At 38.1% G+C, this 18,557-nt stretch overlaps 2 protein-coding genes and 2 long non-coding RNA genes across 10 annotated transcripts in view; 2 read left to right on the top strand and 2 right to left on the bottom strand.

Moving 5' to 3' along the window:
• LOC101886147 (NLR family CARD domain-containing protein 3) overlaps window positions 1-7,777 on the top strand; it is a 23,186-nt gene extending 15,409 nt beyond the window's left edge. Inside the window, 3 exon segments of the mRNA NM_001446886.1 lie at window positions 804-977; window positions 3,779-3,952; window positions 5,892-7,777. Of these exon segments, the coding sequence (NP_001433815.1) occupies window positions 804-977; window positions 3,779-3,952; window positions 5,892-5,949 (406 nt within the window). The 3' untranslated portion in view covers window positions 5,950-7,777.
• Window positions 1-18,557, bottom strand: part of LOC147842870 (uncharacterized) — a 469,436-nt gene that overhangs the window by 348,653 nt on the left and 102,226 nt on the right. The gene's annotated exons all lie outside the window — the stretch shown is intronic.
• Window positions 4,951-18,557, bottom strand: LOC147842872 (uncharacterized). Of its 6 annotated transcripts, XR_015498474.1 has the most exons (7): window positions 18,505-18,557; window positions 18,157-18,298; window positions 17,931-18,075; window positions 15,865-16,118; window positions 14,581-14,706; window positions 6,889-7,206; window positions 4,951-6,377 (listed from the first exon to the last, which is right to left on the bottom strand). It is a non-coding gene; the product is annotated as an uncharacterized LOC147842872 (long non-coding RNA). The 6 variants fall into 6 exon arrangements; XR_015498475.1 differs by lacking the exons at window positions 6,889-7,206; window positions 18,505-18,557 and having other exon boundaries at window positions 14,561-14,706; window positions 15,865-16,259; window positions 17,798-18,075; XR_015498473.1 differs by lacking the exons at window positions 6,889-7,206; window positions 18,505-18,557.
• LOC108191007 (uncharacterized) lies at window positions 8,977-15,513 on the top strand. Of its 2 annotated transcripts, XR_015498447.1 has the most exons (8): window positions 8,977-11,227; window positions 13,513-13,607; window positions 13,704-13,754; window positions 13,838-14,216; window positions 14,333-14,509; window positions 14,609-14,768; window positions 14,861-14,993; window positions 15,159-15,513. XR_015498447.1 is itself a non-coding variant. In XM_087265474.1 (7 exons), exons 1-7 carry the CDS (start codon window positions 10,345-10,347, stop codon window positions 14,862-14,864), a joined length of 1,749 nt encoding a protein of 582 aa, XP_087121600.1. In that variant the 5' UTR covers window positions 8,977-10,344; the 3' UTR covers window positions 14,865-15,513. The 2 variants fall into 2 exon arrangements, 1 of the variants encoding a protein (XP_087121600.1); XM_087265474.1 differs by having other exon boundaries at window positions 14,861-15,513.

Genomic DNA, 18,557 nt, shown 5'->3' with positions numbered 1-18,557 from the left:
ACACACACATACACTAAAGTCAATTTAGCTTTTTTACGGTCCAATTCACACTTCTTTAGACTTGCGGGGGAAACTGGAGCACCCGGCGGAAACCCACACAAACACGGGAGAACATGCAAACTCCACACAGAAATGCCAACTGACCCAGCCAGGGCTTGAACCAGCAACCTTCTTGCTGTGAGGTGATTGTGCTACCCACTGCGACACTGTGCTGCCACTAAAAAGTCAGTGTTCAATAAATCAATTATTTTTTTTATTTAATATTTTAATTATTTAATCCTTTTAATAATGTTAAATCTGACCCTGGTGTAAATCATGTTTACAATTAACCCATACTATGGAGTGAACTGTAAAACTGAAACTACTTCTGTTCTATTTGTGCTGCAAAGTAAAAACTTTGTAATTTAATAGCAGACACTTGCAACTAATCTGAGTTCGAATGCACTGGCTAAAAACATCTTAAAGATATAGAGAGAAAATGTAAAGAAAATGTTACTATCTTTGGTCTCCCTTGTTATCTGGCCATAGCTTACATTTCAAGTTTATTTAAACATCACCATTAAACCAACCTGATAAACTATTCACATATACTCAGGGTTCCTGCACCATTTTAAAAGTAACATTTAATGCTTTCTAAGACCTTTTTAAGACCTTAACAAATATAATTTAGGACCCAAAAAGTTCATAAATTCTTTGGAATAGGCTACTCAATTTATTATTACTGGGCGCAAAGTGTCTTCTTGCTGACCATTTGGCCTCTTTACCTTAACGTTAAAATCTACAATTTCCCTTTATTTCCGCAGGATGTATAGATGCAATATTGGAGAGGAAGGATTTGCTTTCTTGGCTTCAGCTCTGAGATCAAACCCCTCACACATTAGAGAACTGAACCTGAGCTCCAATAAACCAGGAACTTCAGGAGTAAAGCTGATCTCTGTTCTGCTGGAGGATCCACAGTGTAAACTGCACAAACTACAGTAGGTTATGTGTTTTTTTTAAAATAAATTTGTCCTGTATTTTCCTTCTATTAAGACCTCAAGAGACAATATGGCACAAAATAGCACCTCTGTACAGAATAAACAATTTTAAAAAGCATTTATAACACTTTAGATATGAAAAGTTAACTACAGGGTGGGCCATTTCTATGGATACTTCTTAATAAAATGGGAATGGTTGGTGATATTAACATCCTGTTTGTGGCATATTAGTATATGTGACGTCTCACAGCAAGAAGGTCGCTGGGTCGCTGGTTCGAACCTTGGCTCAGTTGGTGTTTCTGTGTGGAGTTTGCATGTTCTCCCTGCCTTCGCGTGGGTTTCCTCCGGGTGCTCCGGTTTCCCCCACAGTCCAAAGACATGCGGTACAGGTGAAATGGGTAGGATAAACTGTCCGTAGTGTGTGAATGTGTGTGTGAATGTTTTCCAGAGATGGGTTGCGGCTGGAAGGGCATCCGCTGTGTAAAAACTTGCTGGATAAGTTGGTGGTTCATTCCGCTGTGGCGACCTCGGATTAATAAAGAGACTAAGCCGACAAGAAAATGAATGAATGAATAGTATATGTGAGGGGGCAAACTTTTCAAGATGGGTGGTGACCATGGTGGCCATTTTGAAGTCTGCCATCTTGGATCCAACTTCTGTTTTTTCAATAGGAAGAGGGTCATGTGACACATCAAACTTATTGGGAAATTTAAAAAAATCAACGGTGTGCTTGATTTTAACGTAAGTTTGTTCTTTCATTAGTTATTTACAAGTTTCTGACCACTTACAGATACAAGATGTGCATCATCTGAAACTTCGGATACTGGAAGCCTGTGCTGGCATTTCTCCTGCGGTGTTGCTCTCAGTGTTTGAAGAGTGGGAGAAGAGGGTTGCATTGGCAATCCAGCACAATGGGCAGCACATTGAACACATTTTATGTGGTCAGAAACTTAAGTTAAAACCAAGCACACCATTGTTTTTCTAGTTGGCCCTGATCTGTAAAACATATACAGTTGAAGCCGGAATTATTAGCCCCCCTTTGATTATTATTATTTATTTATTTTTTTTAAATATTTCCAAAACGATGTTTAACCGAGCAAGGAAATGTGCACAGTATGTCTGACAATATTTTTTCTTCTGGAGAAAGTCTTATTTGTTTTATTTCGGCTAGACTAAAAGCAGATTTTTATTTTTTTTAAAAACATTTTAAGGACAAAATTATTAGCCCCTTTAAGCTAACTTTTTTTTCCGACTGTCTACAGAACAAACCATCATCATACAATAACTTGCCTAATTACCCTAACCTGCCTAGTTAACCTAATCAACCTAGTTAAACCTTTAAATGTTACTTAAAGCTGTATAGAAGTGTCTTGAAAATATCTAGTCAAATATTATTTACTGTCATCATGGCAAAGATAACATAAATCAGTTATTAGAAATGAGTTATTAAAACTATCATGATTAGAAATGTGTCGAAAAAAATCTGGTCACAGAAATTGGGGAAAAAATAAACAGGGGAGCTAATAATTCAGGGGGGCTAATAATTCTGGCTTCAACTATACCTTCTCCTGGATATATATATATATTAGTGGTGGGCCGTTATCGTCATTAACGTTAAGGTGTTTTCAAAAAGTGCTTTTATGTAAGAGTTTCCTGTAATTTTGGGTGACTTTAACCGCAGTTCGGCAGTTTCACATAGGCTCATGAACATTTCATTCATGCCCTCATGACAAACTGGGGTATTAGACACAAATAAGGAGTAAGGACTGGTGAGAGTGTTTTGGAATTTATTAACGCGCGCCAAATGGAAAGAAAAAAAACTCTGCATTTCGCTATGTGTGTGTGTGTGTGTGTGTGTGTGTGTGCGGTCCTTTACCGACAGCCGGGTGTGTGGATCTGATCGTGAAATATGGCTAAAAGTCCTACATGACGGTGATAGTTTGATTGCAGTGTTTGCTTCAATAATGCCACCTGTGTCTGAATCTACTTTTGCTATTATAAGGATGGAAAACTGAGCGCTTCACTAGCGAGAAAACAGTTAAACAGAGCATCTGCAGCTGTATATTCTGTTTATATTAAGCAATGTGTAAGTGTTTGAACCCTCACAGGCGCACAACTACCGTGCTCTGCTCTGGACTTTAGACCAGCTTTCAGTTGGTCAATGGCGTAGTACAGTGGTTCTCAAACTGTGGTACGTGTACCACTAGTGGTACGCAGGCTTCCTTCTAGTGGTACGTGGAGGAATGAAATATGTCATGTACATACTATACACATTTCAAAATTTATCAAAAATTATGTATATAATATGCCATATGTGACATATAGCCTATATTTCTAAGGTAATCTGCCACGTTTTTTTTAACTTTGCAGAGTTGTAGCTGCTTGACTGGACCTACTACGCTACTGTATTTCAATACTGCTCATTTTGGTGGTACTTGGAGAGACAATTTTTTTCTGAGGTGGTACTTGATGAAAAAAAGTTTGAGAACCACTGGCGTAGTATATTTCAGTTCCTTAACCAACAATGCGCCTTAACACACCTCCTTTCTCAATCAGCACACCCATGAGTCCACAAAGTGGCACAAATGGGTTTCCTATTTAAACAACGTGACGCAAAATGAGAAAATTACTGTTGCACTGGTCTAAAAATAGCAACAAATGGTGCCATACATGTCTTGCGCCTTATTGTGCCGTGTGTATGATAGGGCCCAAACTTTTAACGTCTTTTTAAATAACATTAGTCGTTTTAAGCTCAATCTTGCATTTGTGGATTTGTAATTGTGAGGTGTTTTTCTCTGCAGGCTGTCTGATTGCGGTATCGAAGAGGAAGGTTGTGCCGCTCTGGCTTCAGCTCTGAGGTCGAACCCCTCGCATCTAAAAGAACTGAATCTGAGCTCTAATAAACTAGGAGACTCAGGATTGAAGCTGCTCAATGATCTACTGAAGGATCCACACTGTACACTGGTAATACTAAAGTAAGGCATAAACTTTTATTTTGTCATTAATTGCCTTTTCATTTTGTATTGCTCTTTGAGGCTGTCATTTTAAAAACATCATAATTTATAATGAATAGCCTATTTGCTGGTCCTTTGAGTCATCAAAACACATTTGGAGTTCTAAAACATACGGGATGTTTTTATACTGTAAAACAGTGACTTTGAGCTCTCGCTTTTTGTCTTTTGAAATTTGCAATCAATTGATCAATCTTTAATTGAGATTTATTTTAGCAGAAAGTCCACTAGTATTTTTCTTATGCAATATTATTTGTTGATTTTATTTTAGCATTATTATTATTGTTGTTAACAGTATTGCTTAATATTAATATTAATTCGCCTTAACACACCTCCTTTCTAGACCGGAACACCTATGAGTCCACAAAGCGGCGCAACTTAGTTTAATATTAACCCTCTGGGGTCTAAGGGTGTTTTGGGGCTCTGGAGAAGTTTTGACATGCACTGACATTTGTGTTGTTTTCAGTATCTTAAAAACATATAAATGGCTAAAGTGTGATAACAAGGTAAATAGCACAAGTTGGGCTACAATAATACCTAAGCAGCATGTTTGTATGTGTTTGTGTTTTTGAGAAAGAAACGTTTATGCGTGGTTAGTGAAAAACTAAAATTTTGAAGTCACTGAAACAAGGCCGTGAAACCACAGAGAACATTTGTGCACAAGACTTTTGAGAACTGGATCTGGTAGTCTAGTGTTTTTGCTTCAAAATAATGTAAGAATCATCTTGTTAACTTGCCCACAGAAAACAATGTAATGAATTAAAAATTCTAAGTCACTTTTTATGTGAAATTGGTTTATGCGTGAAGGCGTGAACTATCATTACTATGCAGTGAGTTACACCTGAGAAGACAAAGACCTGCATAATGAGCTGCATAATGAGCCATCAGACAGGTACAGTATGTGACTAGGAGGGAAGAGTTTCAAGAAGAAATCAGAGAAAAGTTTATATACTTTTTTGTTTGCAGTTTATTTAAAATATATTAATCACACAAAATAACTTGAGATACTTTTATGAAAGTCAGTACACTCTATAAAACTCTGCAAACTTTTAAACTTACACATAGCAAATCTACTGTTTTTTTTTTTTTTTGTAAATGAAGAGTTTAGTTGCAAAATGAGATTTATCCATTTTGAGAAATGTTGGTTTTTTGATATTATTATTTAAGACATCAACAGTCAAGCTCATTCACAATTTTATACATTAAACTATTAAGCTCAGTGAAGTCCAGGAACACAATATTCTTCAAACCCAGGATATTTTTTATTTAACTTTATGTCTATAAATACTTTATAAATAAGTCAAAAAACATGCCAAAATGCAACATATTATCTTAATATTGTTAAACATCTTAAAATGGTTAAAAAACAATACATTATAAAATATGGAATAGTATATACAAAGTTTGAATTATAATAATACGATTCTGAGTTAGTTTTGGTAATCTCATATTAGAGCAATGTTACTTTAAAGAATGATAATTAATCCATATTAACAAAAATAACTGAGCAAAAGAAAGCAGCTGAAAAACAACACCATGTGCGATAATGAAATCTTTTAAAACAATGTGGCGCAAAATGAGAAAACTAGGGTTGCATTGGTCTGAAAATAGCAACAAACACATCTTGCGCCGGGTGTATGATAGAGCTCATAGATTCTAAGCATGTGTAATCAAAAAATAATATTAATCCCTTTCCCTCTCCTTTTAAAATTTTCCAATCTAAAAGACTTTCTAGATGTTGCTGTAATTTGATTTACACCAATTTAAAAAGTAACTGTAATTAATAATAATTACAATTACACTTGCAATAAACGTTTTCATCCCATTTTCAAACTTGTTAATAACATCTTGCTTTGAGTAAATGTGTATTGTCTAATAATATGCTCTAATATTAATATTTCAGTTTCTTGCCGTATCTGCCAAGTCACACATGCAAGACAAAACTATCAACTCGTTTCTGATGAGCACGACAGACTGACCTCTACTGGACAAACACCTGAACTGACCAGCAGCACTCAACATCAGTGCCATCTGATGTTTGTACACAGCTCTGTGTGATATTAATGTTGTGTGTGATTTGATACTGTCATATTCAAACGATACGCCACAGTATGTTGCAAACTACTTTCAGGTATGATTACAGACATATATAAAAGTCAATTCGTCGGGCATCTGTTTCGGGTGCCTCCTGGACGCCTACCTAGGGAAGTGTTACAGGCAGGTCTTGCCGGGAGGAGGCCTCAGGGTAGACCCAGGACACGATGGAAGGACTATTTCTCTCTGCTGGCCTTGGAACGCCTCGGGATCCCCCCGGAGGAGCTAAAGGAAGTGACTGGGGAGAGGGAAGTCTGGGCTTCTCTCCTAAGACTGCTGCCCCCGCCACCTGACCCTGGAAAAGTGGCAGAAAATGAATGAATGAATGTCAATGTACATGGTCCGTCATGCAAAGACAATCAGTATTAGGACAGTAATCCCACAAAACCAGTGATTAGGGTCTTTTTTTGAAAACAGAGACTTATACATCAATTGAAAAAAATTGATGTATGGTTTAGTAGGATAGGGCAATATTTAGCCAAGATACAACTGTATGACAATCTGGAATCTGATCAAAAAGCAAACAAAATTTGTCCAAATGAGGTTGGAATGCACATAACGCATCAAAAAATACATTTTGACATTTACAGTAGAAAATATCCTCAAAAATGTAACTGTGCAATGCAAGAGAATTATATTGTGCTTCTAAATTGACCCTTTGTGTGTAATGTGCTCCAGGGTCATACATTATATATACAGCGGAGACTGAACTCACTGTAGTTTACAAATATTACAGCTTGATGTTGGACCGAATTATGTTTCAGGAGAGTATACACTTATTGGCCACTTTATTAGGTACACCTTACTAGTGCCGAGTTGGACCCTCGTTTGCCTTCAGAACTGCCGTAATCCTTTGTGGCGTAGATTCAACAAGGTACTGGAAATATTCCTGATATTTTGGTCCATATTGACATGATAGCATCACACAGTTGCTGCAGATGTAAATCTCCCGCTCCACCACATCCCAAAGGTGCTCTATTGGATTGAGATCTGGTGATTGTGGAGGCCATTTCAGTACAGTGAACTCATTGTCATTGTTCAAGAAACCAGTCTGAGATGATTCACGCTTTATGGCATGGTGCGTTATCCTGCTGGAGGTAGCCATCAGAAGATGGGGTGATACACTGTGGTCATAAAAGGATGGACATGGTTAGCAACAACACTTAGGTAGGCTGTGACATTGACACAATGCTAAATTGGTACTTATGAACCCAAAGCGTGCCAAGAAAACATCCCCCACACCATTACACCACCACCAGCAGCCTGAACTGTTGATGCAAGGCAGGATGGATCCATGCTTTCATGTTGTTGATGCCAAATTCTGAACCGACCATCCCATCCGTATGTCACAGCAGAAATCTACCAGGCAACGTAATAATAAAGTGTATAATATAGTAATAGTATAGCATAGTATAATAATAGTATAATACTATACCTAATAAAGTGACCAGTGAGTGTATACAAATTCAGGAGTCTGATGTCTGTATAGTGGTTAAATGTGAAATATAATTAATTTGTTGTCTATATAATACCAATATTTGGCCGTAATCATCTGTTATTTGCTCCAGACTGCAATTGTAAGCTTTACAGGAAATGCTATATGAAAACTTGGTCATTGTTCTTTTGACTGATTTAATTGTAATTATTTTTATATTGTTTGTTTAATGTTATTGTACATTAAAATAACATTTTATACAAATGGACTGCATGGGGACTTTTATTTTTGAATAAGCCAGCTCAGGAGCTTCAGCTGAACTGCTACCCCATTATAAACTCGCCATGTTTAAGATCTGGTTTCTTTAAAATCATTGATCTGCACTGCCTGATTGATATACAATATAAAGTGGGTCTCAAACTGTACTAGAAACACTGCATGAAACTACACTGTTCCACGCCATGTGTTTAAATATGGCCATTTATTTTACCAAAGTTTTCCCAGTGATGGGTTGCAGCTGGAAGGGCATCCTCTGCGTAAAACATATGCTGGATAAGTTGGCATTTGATTCCGCTGTGCCAACCCCAGAATAATAAAGGGACTAAGCTGAAAAGAAAATGAATGAATGAATTTTACCACAATATTTTCAATGGAGTTGAAATGCTCCTGTAGATGCTTGCTTTTAAAGACCTTTTAATTAATTTCGAGCTTGAACAATTAAATGAATGCTTAAGTCTAATTAAAGGACTATATTTTAAATAATTACATTATTGATGCAGTAAAATAAATTATTTCAGTTATATTTTATAAAAGTACTTTGTATGGTAAAACAACATGCTTATAGTCTTTGGCAGTTGTTGTTGCATTGTTTTGCCATTAGATGGCGACAAAGACCAGAACATAATATATGCATAATATAATAATAATAATTAGTTTTAAGGGTTTAAGTAAATAATGCAGGAATGTCCTAATGACTTTGAACACTTAATCAACATAGAAATGAAGGTAAATCACATTCTCAGCAGAATAATATTATAATGTTTTACTGTATGTAGTTATAATATATCTAGCGAAAATAGAGGAAGAACTTTGTAGTTGACTTTATAATCTTGATCTGGGAAAAAAATTGAAATACTAATCCTACGTTTTTGAATAAGCAATGGCTTTTGCTGTTTTGACTACAGTGCAGATCTACACTCACCGGCCATTTGATAAAATATTTAAAAATTTGTACTTTGTATGATGTTTGATATAATACTATTAAAAAGTTACCAATAAGGTCTCACGCTCACCGGCCACTTTATTAGATACACCTGTCCAACTGCTTGTTAATGCAAATTTCTAATCAGCCAATAACATGGCAGCAAGTCAATGCATTTAGGCATGTAGACATGATCAAGGTGATCTGCTGCAGTTCAAACCGAGCATCAGAATGGGGAAGAAAGCTGATTTAAGTGACTTTTTACGTGGGATTGTTGTTGGTGTCAGATGGGCTGGTCTGAGTATTTCAGAAACTGCTGATCTACTGAGATTTTCACGCACAACCATCTCTAGGGTTTACAGAGAATGGTCTGAAAAAGAGGAAATATCCAGTGAGCGGCAGTTCTGTGGGCTCTAATGCCTTGTTGATGCCAGAGGTCAGAGGAGAATGGCCAGACTGGTTCCAGCTGATAGAAAGGCAACAGTAACTCAAATAAGCACTTGTCACAACCGAGGTCTGCAGAAGAGCATCTCTGAACGCACAACACGTGCAACCTTGAGGCGGATGGGCTACAGCAGCAGAAGACCACACCGGGTGCCACTCCTGTCAGCTAAGAACAGGAAATATGCAGGAGATTCGCATCATGGATGCATGGCAGCCGACAAATCTGCAGGAATTGTGTGAGGCTATCATGTCAGTATGGACCAAAATCTCTGAGGAATATTTCCAGTTCCTTGTTGAATCTATTCCCCAAAGGATTAAGGGAAGGTAAAAGGGGTCCAACCCGGTACTACTAAGGTGTACCTAATAAAGTGGCCGGTGAGTGTACTTCCAGATGTAACTTCCATGTTCCAGCATAGGCAATGTAAATTTAATTCAAGTCAATTCATGTTTATTAGTTTAGCGCTTTTTTATAATAATTATTGTTTCAAAGCAGCTTTACAAGAGTTGCACATTATTGCATTCAAAATCAAATTCAATTTATTAATTTTAAATACACACCAAAAGTCTCATCTTTACTTTTAGGCAACATGTAGACAAAAACACCTATTTTACAAGCAAAATGTGTCTTTATAACACTAACAGTGTCTCTCAAATTATTTGCTGTGCACCATCATGCATTTACATAAACTAATATGGGGGTTAGGCAGGTGTCAAGTTTATGTTTGTTATGTTACGTTTATTTTTTTTATTGTTGGTAGCATAAAATACAGGTCAAATTGAAAAACAATTCACTATTTAAAGGGAACACCGAACACACATCTTGTATTGACATCCTTCAGGGAAATCGTTTATTAATTACCCCCTCCCTCTCCTCCGTAATTCGCACCCTGATTTCCAATAAATCATTCATGTTTGTGAGAGTGATTCGAGCTCTGCGTTTGACGAATAAGTATATTGTAAACAGCGATAAGAAGCTTTTAAAAGAAGATATGTGTTAAAACACAGCTAACATTTTCTGCAAATATTTATTTTCTTTTGAACGGCGCTGCCACGCGCTGATGTATTCAAATGAGCCATGACGTCAAACGTTCGAAAATTCCATCGTAGCTCTGTGGAATGTCACTCATTTGCAACTCGTCGCTTTGATTTGACAGTAGCACTGACTTAAGATCTGCGTTTTAAATGAGATTTAATCGGTTGATCGTTGTTTTAAACAATCAATTCACAGTTGAAAACGATTCTATTGGTTTTAGAAAGAAATCTGAGTCAATGGGAGTTGAAAAGAAACTTAAAAAGTTCTGTAACTGGGTCTTTTCTCGGAAAACCCAGCAGAACCCGCACACAATCGAGGGCGACCTCGAGCACCAGAGATGTTCTGATGGCGAAGCCGGACCAAGTAACGTCGCGTTCATCTCTCACATTCATACAGGAGCTGGTGTTTCACCAAGCCCAGCACCACAGAAAGCGGAGAAGAAACTTAAGAGGTTCCGGAAATGGTTTTCTCGAAAATTCAAGAAAACCAAAACCAAACAGAGCCAGCCGAGCAGCCCACAGACTCAGAGATCCCCTGATGGTGAAGCTGCGTGTGAGTCGCCGAGGCCGGTTCAGGACGAGCGGGTCAACAACAGGTGCGTGTCTATCCAGACCCCTGTGAAGACCCCGTCAACAGAAACCGAACAGCCCGACGATAATGAATGCTGGGACTGTCCTGTATCTTCTCTAACCACTGCGGGAAACAGCGACTATGACTGCTCTTCAGTGCAAAGCTGGCACTCTTGTGCGTCTTCGCTTGACCCCGCGGAGAACGGCGAATCTGACCGCGCATCAGTGTTTAGTTGGCACTCTTGTGCGTCTTCGCCTGGCACCGCAGAGAAAAGCGAATCTGACCGCGCTTCAGTGCACAGCAGGCACTCTTGTGCGTCTTCGCTGACCGCTGACAACCACAACGAGGAAGAAGCTTCCAGCGATGACTCCAGTGTGTCCGAGGAAAGCACCTCTTCCTCATCAAATGAAGTTTTTTGGAAAACAGAAGAGGAACGGATACTTAATTGGGAAGGAAAGACAGGTCAGTTGATTAAGTGTTGTTTTTAATCTTGAAATACATTCTACTTCCCTGGAAGTTAATTAACATTCCAAGAACAAAATATTGTGCTTTTTACCCCACTTCATATGATATTAGTAGTTACCATAATGTTTTATTTATATGTGTGTGCAAGCCAAAAATTAATTAAAAAATATTTTAAAATAAAAATACTAAATACACTTAATTATAGATGTATCAAAATAAACTACAGAACACAGCAGCCACAAATGTATCACATTAAAATACTGTATTCTGTATTTTAAAAACAACTACAAAATACTTTTACAAAGCAGCTTTGGAAATCTTCCATCAATTAGACCTATTCGAACAATACCTTCCCCATTAAACTGCCTTAGTGAAGTAAACAATAATTGATAGTGATAGTGTACAATAATCACTCAACCTCTTAATATTTTAAATAAAGAGTTTACATTTTTTGTTCACAGAATTTTTCAGAAGTCTGATTATTTGCTATTGAACTCTTCAATACTCAGTGTAAAACTGGTTTTTGAATATTAAATATTTGTGTTTCAAATGTTGTGAACACATCCTACCTTCTCATTAACTAAACAAAAACATTTTGCACCAACAATCCACCCAAAACTACTATTATTTGTACAGCATACTCTTTCTCCTCTTTCTTCCTTAAATGGAAGAGTCAATAACATCCAAAGCACCAATCAGAGGGTGCATTTAATTGATGTAGATTTCTTCCAAAGTATTTTACAGCATTTTAAAAATACAAGACACTAAACTAATTTAATACACAATATTCAGCCATTTTCATAACAAATACTATTTTGTATTTAAAATATGTATTTGCTGTACTTGTTTTATAAATACTACCCAACCCTTCCTGTGTGTGTATATGTATGTATTGTGTATATATGTATATTAATGATAGTGTATTCTGTTATTATGCCTTGCTTTTGTTTTAAGTGGCACTTTTTAACATTCTGTAAGGGGTCTACAGATTAAAAATAGCCATTCTTGGCTAATTCTGGCACATTTTATAGTAATGTTAATGTGTAGACCCTGTTAGTGTAGACCCAATTAATGTGCATTCACCCTGTAAACAAATAAACTAAGCTAACTTAACTAAAAGGTACTAATTTGACTTATTACAATACATAAAACTGTTTTTACGAACCCAAAATCAAACAAAAAGTGCTCAGGGGTAGCTTAAATAATGTGCCAGTGCTCTTTGGGTAAGGGATTCATCAGAATAAACAGCACAAATCAGTCGAAGGTACTCGAAAATTGTGGACAAAATATTAAAAAGGCTTTATTTATATGGCTAATACTTAAAAAACCAACATGTTACATCAAAGAACACATTTTTCGAGTGTCTTAAACGGGTTTTTGTCGTTATTACAAATGTTATTATGAGTAGTAGCTTTACGATAACTGTATTTATAAGAAAAAATGTTCTTAAAAGAAAATATAGAAGAGTTTTTTTTAATAATTGAACTGAAAAACATTTTAAATCTTACTCATTTTTAAAACTAGCTTAAGATTTTTGTGAATCTGACTTGTCTTATATACACCATCAAGTATTGATATGTTAAGTATTTAAAGCACTGAATCTGACCCTTGCATGCCAAGCTCAAACGTTTTGAGTGTCTATCCACCTTAACATGGCTGAGATTGGGGCTGCATAGCACATAGAAATTGTTTTATCGTGATGATTAGTCCATATCGTAGAAGGGGTGTCAGGACACAATAATAAATAAGCATATAAAACATGCGACACGGTGGCTCAGTGGTTAGCAGTGTCGCTTGACAGGAGGAAGGTCGCTTGTTCAAGGCCAAGCTGGGCTAGTTTGCATGTTCTTCCCGTGTTGGCGTGGGTTTCCTCCAGGTGTTCTGGTTTCCCTCACAGTCCGAAGACATGCGCTGTAGGTGAATTGAATAATTGGCCGTAGTTTGTGGGTGAATGTGTATGGGTGTTTTCCAGTAGTGGGTTGCAGCTGGAAGGGCATCCGCTGTGTAAAACAAACACTATGCTGGCGGTTCATTCCACTCTGGCGACACCTGATTAATAAAGTCTAAGCCGAATGAAAATGAATGTTTTTGTAGACTTACCCAAGCCACATGCCTACTAGATATCAGCGAACAATTTAACTTATTGAATCAATCCATTATATGGCACTTTTAATAATTATAAGTTAATAAAACTGTGCTATTCTAAGCAATCTTCAGTCTGCTTTTTGATGGTTTGCATTTTAAATGTCCTTCATTGTTTGTTTCATTGATTTTTGTTACAGGTAACATCTTCCAGGAGTATAAAGTCTGTTACCTATTAGGCAGTGGATCGAATGGAGCTGTCTATTATGGAATTCGTCTGTCGGATTACCGAAAGGTTGGTTTCAAACATAACAAAGTGACGTTGTGCTTTTTTGCTGCAATGTCATGACTGAATCATGTGAATTAACTGTGGCTTTCTCTTGGTGAACAGGTGGCAATCAAATACGTCAAGAAGACAACTACAATGAGTAGGATCAAGATTGTAAGTACACACTCACAAAACTGTTAAACTAGTCTCCAGTTCATTCACATCTCACTATCATATGTCTGTTATCTCTCCTGCAGGAAGCATTACAGCAGACCGTTCCACAAGAAGTCGGTTTGATGTATTTGATGAGCAGGGGCCCTAACGTTCCTCAAATAATCCAGCTGCTGGATTGGTACGAGACACCCGACAAGTACATACTGGTGCTGGAGTGTCCCAAATCATGTATGGACATGCACCAGTTTGTAATGCGGCATGGGAACAAAATCAGCGAGGCGAAAGCGCGACTGGTGATGTACCAGGTGGTCACTGCTGCCAGAATATGCTGCGAAAGGGGCGTCTACCACAGCAGCATCAAGCTGGAGAACCTGCTTATCAACCCTCACACCTTTCAAATCAAACTGATAGACTTTGGCACTGGAAGACCCATGAAAAACACTGGCTATTCAACATACTGGGGTATGTATGATAACAGTCACAATTTAGCCTAAGCCCTATGGCAAAGGTGATGAGAGTTATTTTGTAAATATGGATATTTAGACAGCATTGGGATACAATCTCGCTCTTTCTTCCAGGCTCAAAAGCTTGTGTTCCCCCGGAGTTTTATCGTCATGGAAGAAAGTTCTACGCCAAGCATGCAATCGCGTATTCTTTAGGAGTACTGTTGTTCAAAATGCTGTGTGGACGATTCCCTAAAGAAGAGCTCAACAAGATTGTCAAAAGAACCTGGCAGCCTGAAGAGCTATCCAACGGTGAGAGCATGCGGATGATGACACACGAACTTTGAAATAATTTACACCAACCGTAAGGTTTGTGACATAACCTGACATCTGTTCCTTCTTTCTTCACAGAATCCATAGATCTGATCTGTTCCTGTCTGCAAAGTGATCCAAACAAGCGAATGCCTTTTGATGAGATCCTTCTTCATAAATGGTTCCAGGTCTTGATCCTGAAGCCAAGCGGAAAGAAGAAACAATTGAGTGGATTAAAAAGGTTTAGACTGAAATTAAGGTCAGTTTAATAACAACAAAAGCCCCAGTTTTTCAGTTTAAATGTTGATCTTACATGAAACTAATATTGCACGTTTTCTACTTTCCATCCAGATAACAGCACAGCTGAAGAAGATCCTGGGACATGAAGAAGATTACACCAAGCTCCTTCTCTTCATCCAGCTACTAACACCAAACTCCTCCTCTTTATCGAGCAACCTAACACCAAACTCCTCCTCTTCATCGAGCAACCTAACACCAAGCTCCTCCTCTTCACCAAGGCATTAACACCAAGCTCCTCTTCTTTATTCAGCTACAAATTCATCGAGCCACAAACATGGGGCAGTTTGTGGCTTGACGAATAGAAAGAGCTGAATGGGGCTGGTGTTTGTGTGTGCGTGAAAAGGAGGAGCTAATTGGGGCTGGTGTTTGTTGTTGCACGACAAGGAGGAGCTAATTGAGGCTGGTGTTTATGGTTGCACGAAAAAGAGCTGAATGGAGCCGGTGTTCGTGTCTAGATGAAGAGAAGGAGGGGCGGCACGGTGGCTCAGTGGTTAGCACTGTTGCCTCACAGCAAGAAGGCCGCTGGATCCAGTCCCGGCTGGGCCAGTTGGCTTTTCTGTGTGGAGTTTGCTTATTCTCCCCGTGTTCGCGTGGGTTTCCTCCGGGTGCTCCGGTTTCCCCCACAGTCCAAAGACATGTCCTATAGCATTGTGTATATATGTTTGATGTTTGATGAATAAAAATGAGCACATTTGAAATATAAAGTGTTTTTCATTTCACTCAATATGAACTTCATGCACTCCTACAGTTAAAGTGTTGAACTGTCCTCAGCTAGCAGTTGAGTTACCATAAATATACGGCGACATTGTTTCAGGTTTTATGAAACGGTTTAGTGAAGCCTGTATACTTACAACTTATTCAATTCAATTCATCTTTACTTCTAAAGCACTTTCAATGTAGATCGTGTCAAAGCAGCTTAAAATAGTTCTAGTAAATTAAAACTGCTTCAGTTGAGCTGTCACAGTTGAAGTTCAGTGTAATGTAAATTTTCCAAACTAAGCAAGCCAGTGGTGAGGAACAAACTTTACCAATGGATGTAAGTGAAGTAAAAATACCTTCAGAGAAACCAGGCTTAGCCGGGCATGACCAGTTCTCGTCTGGCCAAACATCTGGGTGCCTGAGACTTGAGAATGCTGGAAATCCAACATGGAGTGAAGCTGCAGGTCTGAGTAGGTCATCAGCAGGTATCAGTGCAGAGACTTGTTTTTCACTGGGGTCTTTCAGGAATCAGTCTCAGGTTCTCGACTTATCCATGACCATGACAACCATCGGCTCAGGATACTGGCTGGATCCAAGATTTTGAAGACTTCTGCATAAAGAGAAACAGACTAATTTAAACATTTTTTTGCAAAAGTGTTGCCAGTTCAGGTTGTCCTAATTAATGCAGCCTAACAACCCTTTAGAGGATTTTGATTTCAAAAGTTATACATTTGCATTTGATGTGTATGTACTAGGGATGTAACGGTATCAGAATTTCACGGTACGGTAATACCTCGGTATGAATGTCACGGTACGGTATTTATTGAATCATTTACAGGAAAAAACAAAACTTATGAAAATACTCTAAAAAAGTGCCAAAAGTGTCAATGACATACAAATTAGCCATCTATCTGTAAGCTTTGAAACAGGAACTTCAATTTTAATAACAAAAAATTATTAAACCATGTAAAAAAATAAAGTTTCAATTTAGTATTGTTGAAAACTCATCACATTCAACATTTAATCACACTCAGCCCATCTACCCAGATGAGAGCTCTGCTAGTCGGACTTCTCATCAAGCATCTCCCGCTGGATCTAATCTCACTATATTTATTAAACAGGATATTTCATTTATCTTGTTGTCTTTATCTAACGACATATTCCCTGACTTTGGGCATTGGAATCTATTACTTGTTCTCAGGTAACGTGTTTTGGCTGAGCGCAAAGATAAGTTAATGATTAATGTAACCACGTACATTCTGTATATTGACTGATCGCTTGCCTTTATTTCCTATAATGTATAAACTTATTGTATGTTATACTTTTAAAATGGCCATTATCGATTCTTAAAACTGATATTCAGCAAAAGAGAGGCTGTGTTTCGTATTTTCACTGAAATTGAAAGGAGGCAGTTGTTATCGGCTCCGTTTTGTTATAAATATCCACACAGTGAAGATGACGCTCATCTTATGCAGCACGACGCCTCAACATGTCTGCTGTCTAAGTTGCTAATATTAAAATGAAAATAGGCAGTTCCTTAAATCATGTTTACATTTTATTGTTGAGAAAGTGAAACAACGTAGCCAGGGTGATGTGAATGAAGTTATAAAGTACACTGTTCCCTTTGAAGATTTACCCGTGTCCTTGGTATAGTCTGCTTTTCCATATCAAACTAAGAAGAAGAGACTGCAGCCTTGATCAATCTTGCGAAGTCTGAACTTACACGGAGAGAATGCAGGACTGAACTGTGCGTGTTAGGCTACTTAATATTCAGGAAAAGCCCCAATCAGAGAGGCGAACATCTGCAGCCCCGCCTCCGTTTTCAGATGTCTCCGTTTTCCATCATCCACACTGAGACGGAGCAGCAGCGTTTCAGAATGAAAACGGCCTCTCCAGCGTTTTCGAAACGCTCCGTTTTCGGCGCTCGAGAACTCCGGCGTAGTGTGGACGGTTGGCGTAACCGTAGCAAAACTTATGCGTTTTCAAACTAAAACGCATTAGTGTAAACGGGGCCTTAGAGTTTTCCAGCTCTTTTCATCCCCGCTTCTAGCAGCACACTCCATTTCCGCATTACTGGATCTGTAGCGACAACAGACCGCAAGGGATGATGGTCAAGCATGGGCTGATGGGAATAGTAGTTTTCGCTACCTCCCGTTCGCTTCATTCGCCTGATCAAATTTTCTCAGAAGACCTATAGTTTTATCGAGTCATGCGACTTCGGTAATATCGAAAAAAATTAATATTGCGGTATGACGGTATTTACAATACCGTTACATCCCTAGTATGTACTACTACAAAACAACTGCAGTACAACTACTACAACAGAATTTGAGTACTACTGCAATTCAACAGCAACTACAGCAGCTACAGGACTAACTAGCTCCAGTACTATAATAAAAAAACTAAAATGATTTACACTTACTGGTCATTTTAATAGGTACACCTTACTAGTAGCAGGTCGGATCCCTTTTGCCTTCAGAACTGCCTTAATCTTTTATGATGTAGATTCAGCAAGGTACTGGAAATATTCCTCAGAGATTTTGGTCCATATTGACACGATAGCATCACTGTAACAGTTTAGAAGAGTAATGAGTTCTACAATTGTGGTTCATGGACGTACATGGTTGTAAATCAGTAAACACACTCACTGCAGGTGGTGGAAGACGAATGGCCCGTTTTACATGTCCACCTGGTCTACAGTAGAGACACAGTTTGGCTGCATGATGATTACAATGCTTCCTGAGACGTGCAGAGATCTATTGCCTCCCCTTGTAAAAGTGTCTCTGCAAACTGAACAAAACAAAAGATGATGAGCTGTAGTGCATAAGGAATGCATGGTTACAAAAAAGACAGTTCATTTGAATTCTTCAGATATACAAAGTTAATTCTGTTGAATTAGTACATTTAATAAAACCATCCATGTGGAATTAACCCTCTTCTTCATAAAACCAGGTCTTATTCTTTACTTATTGATAATAATTATATTTTACACTCACTTTTCAGACCAGGACACCACAAGACGTTCCATCTTTCTGGCATCTGAGGGAGA

This window comes from Danio rerio, chromosome 8 (assembly GCF_052040795.2).
Source record: "Danio rerio strain M-AB ecotype USA chromosome 8, GRCz13ab, whole genome shotgun sequence".
Lineage (NCBI taxonomy): Eukaryota > Metazoa > Chordata > Actinopteri > Cypriniformes > Danionidae > Danio > Danio rerio.
This window is presented reverse-complemented; position numbering and strand designations above follow the sequence as displayed.

Bases quoted from the DNA above. Each gene is read 5' to 3' on its own strand.
- LOC108191007 (XM_087265474.1), top strand. From the start codon at position 10,345: ATGAGATTTAATCGGTTGATCGTTGTTTTAAACAATCAATTCACAGTT. The intron at 11,228-13,512 runs GTCAGTTGATTA...TTTTTGTTACAG, and splicing joins TAATTGGGAAGGAAAGACAG to GTAACATCTTCCAGGAGTAT. The intron at 14,510-14,608 runs GTGAGAGCATGC...CTTTCTTCACAG, and splicing joins GCCTGAAGAGCTATCCAACG to AATCCATAGATCTGATCTGT.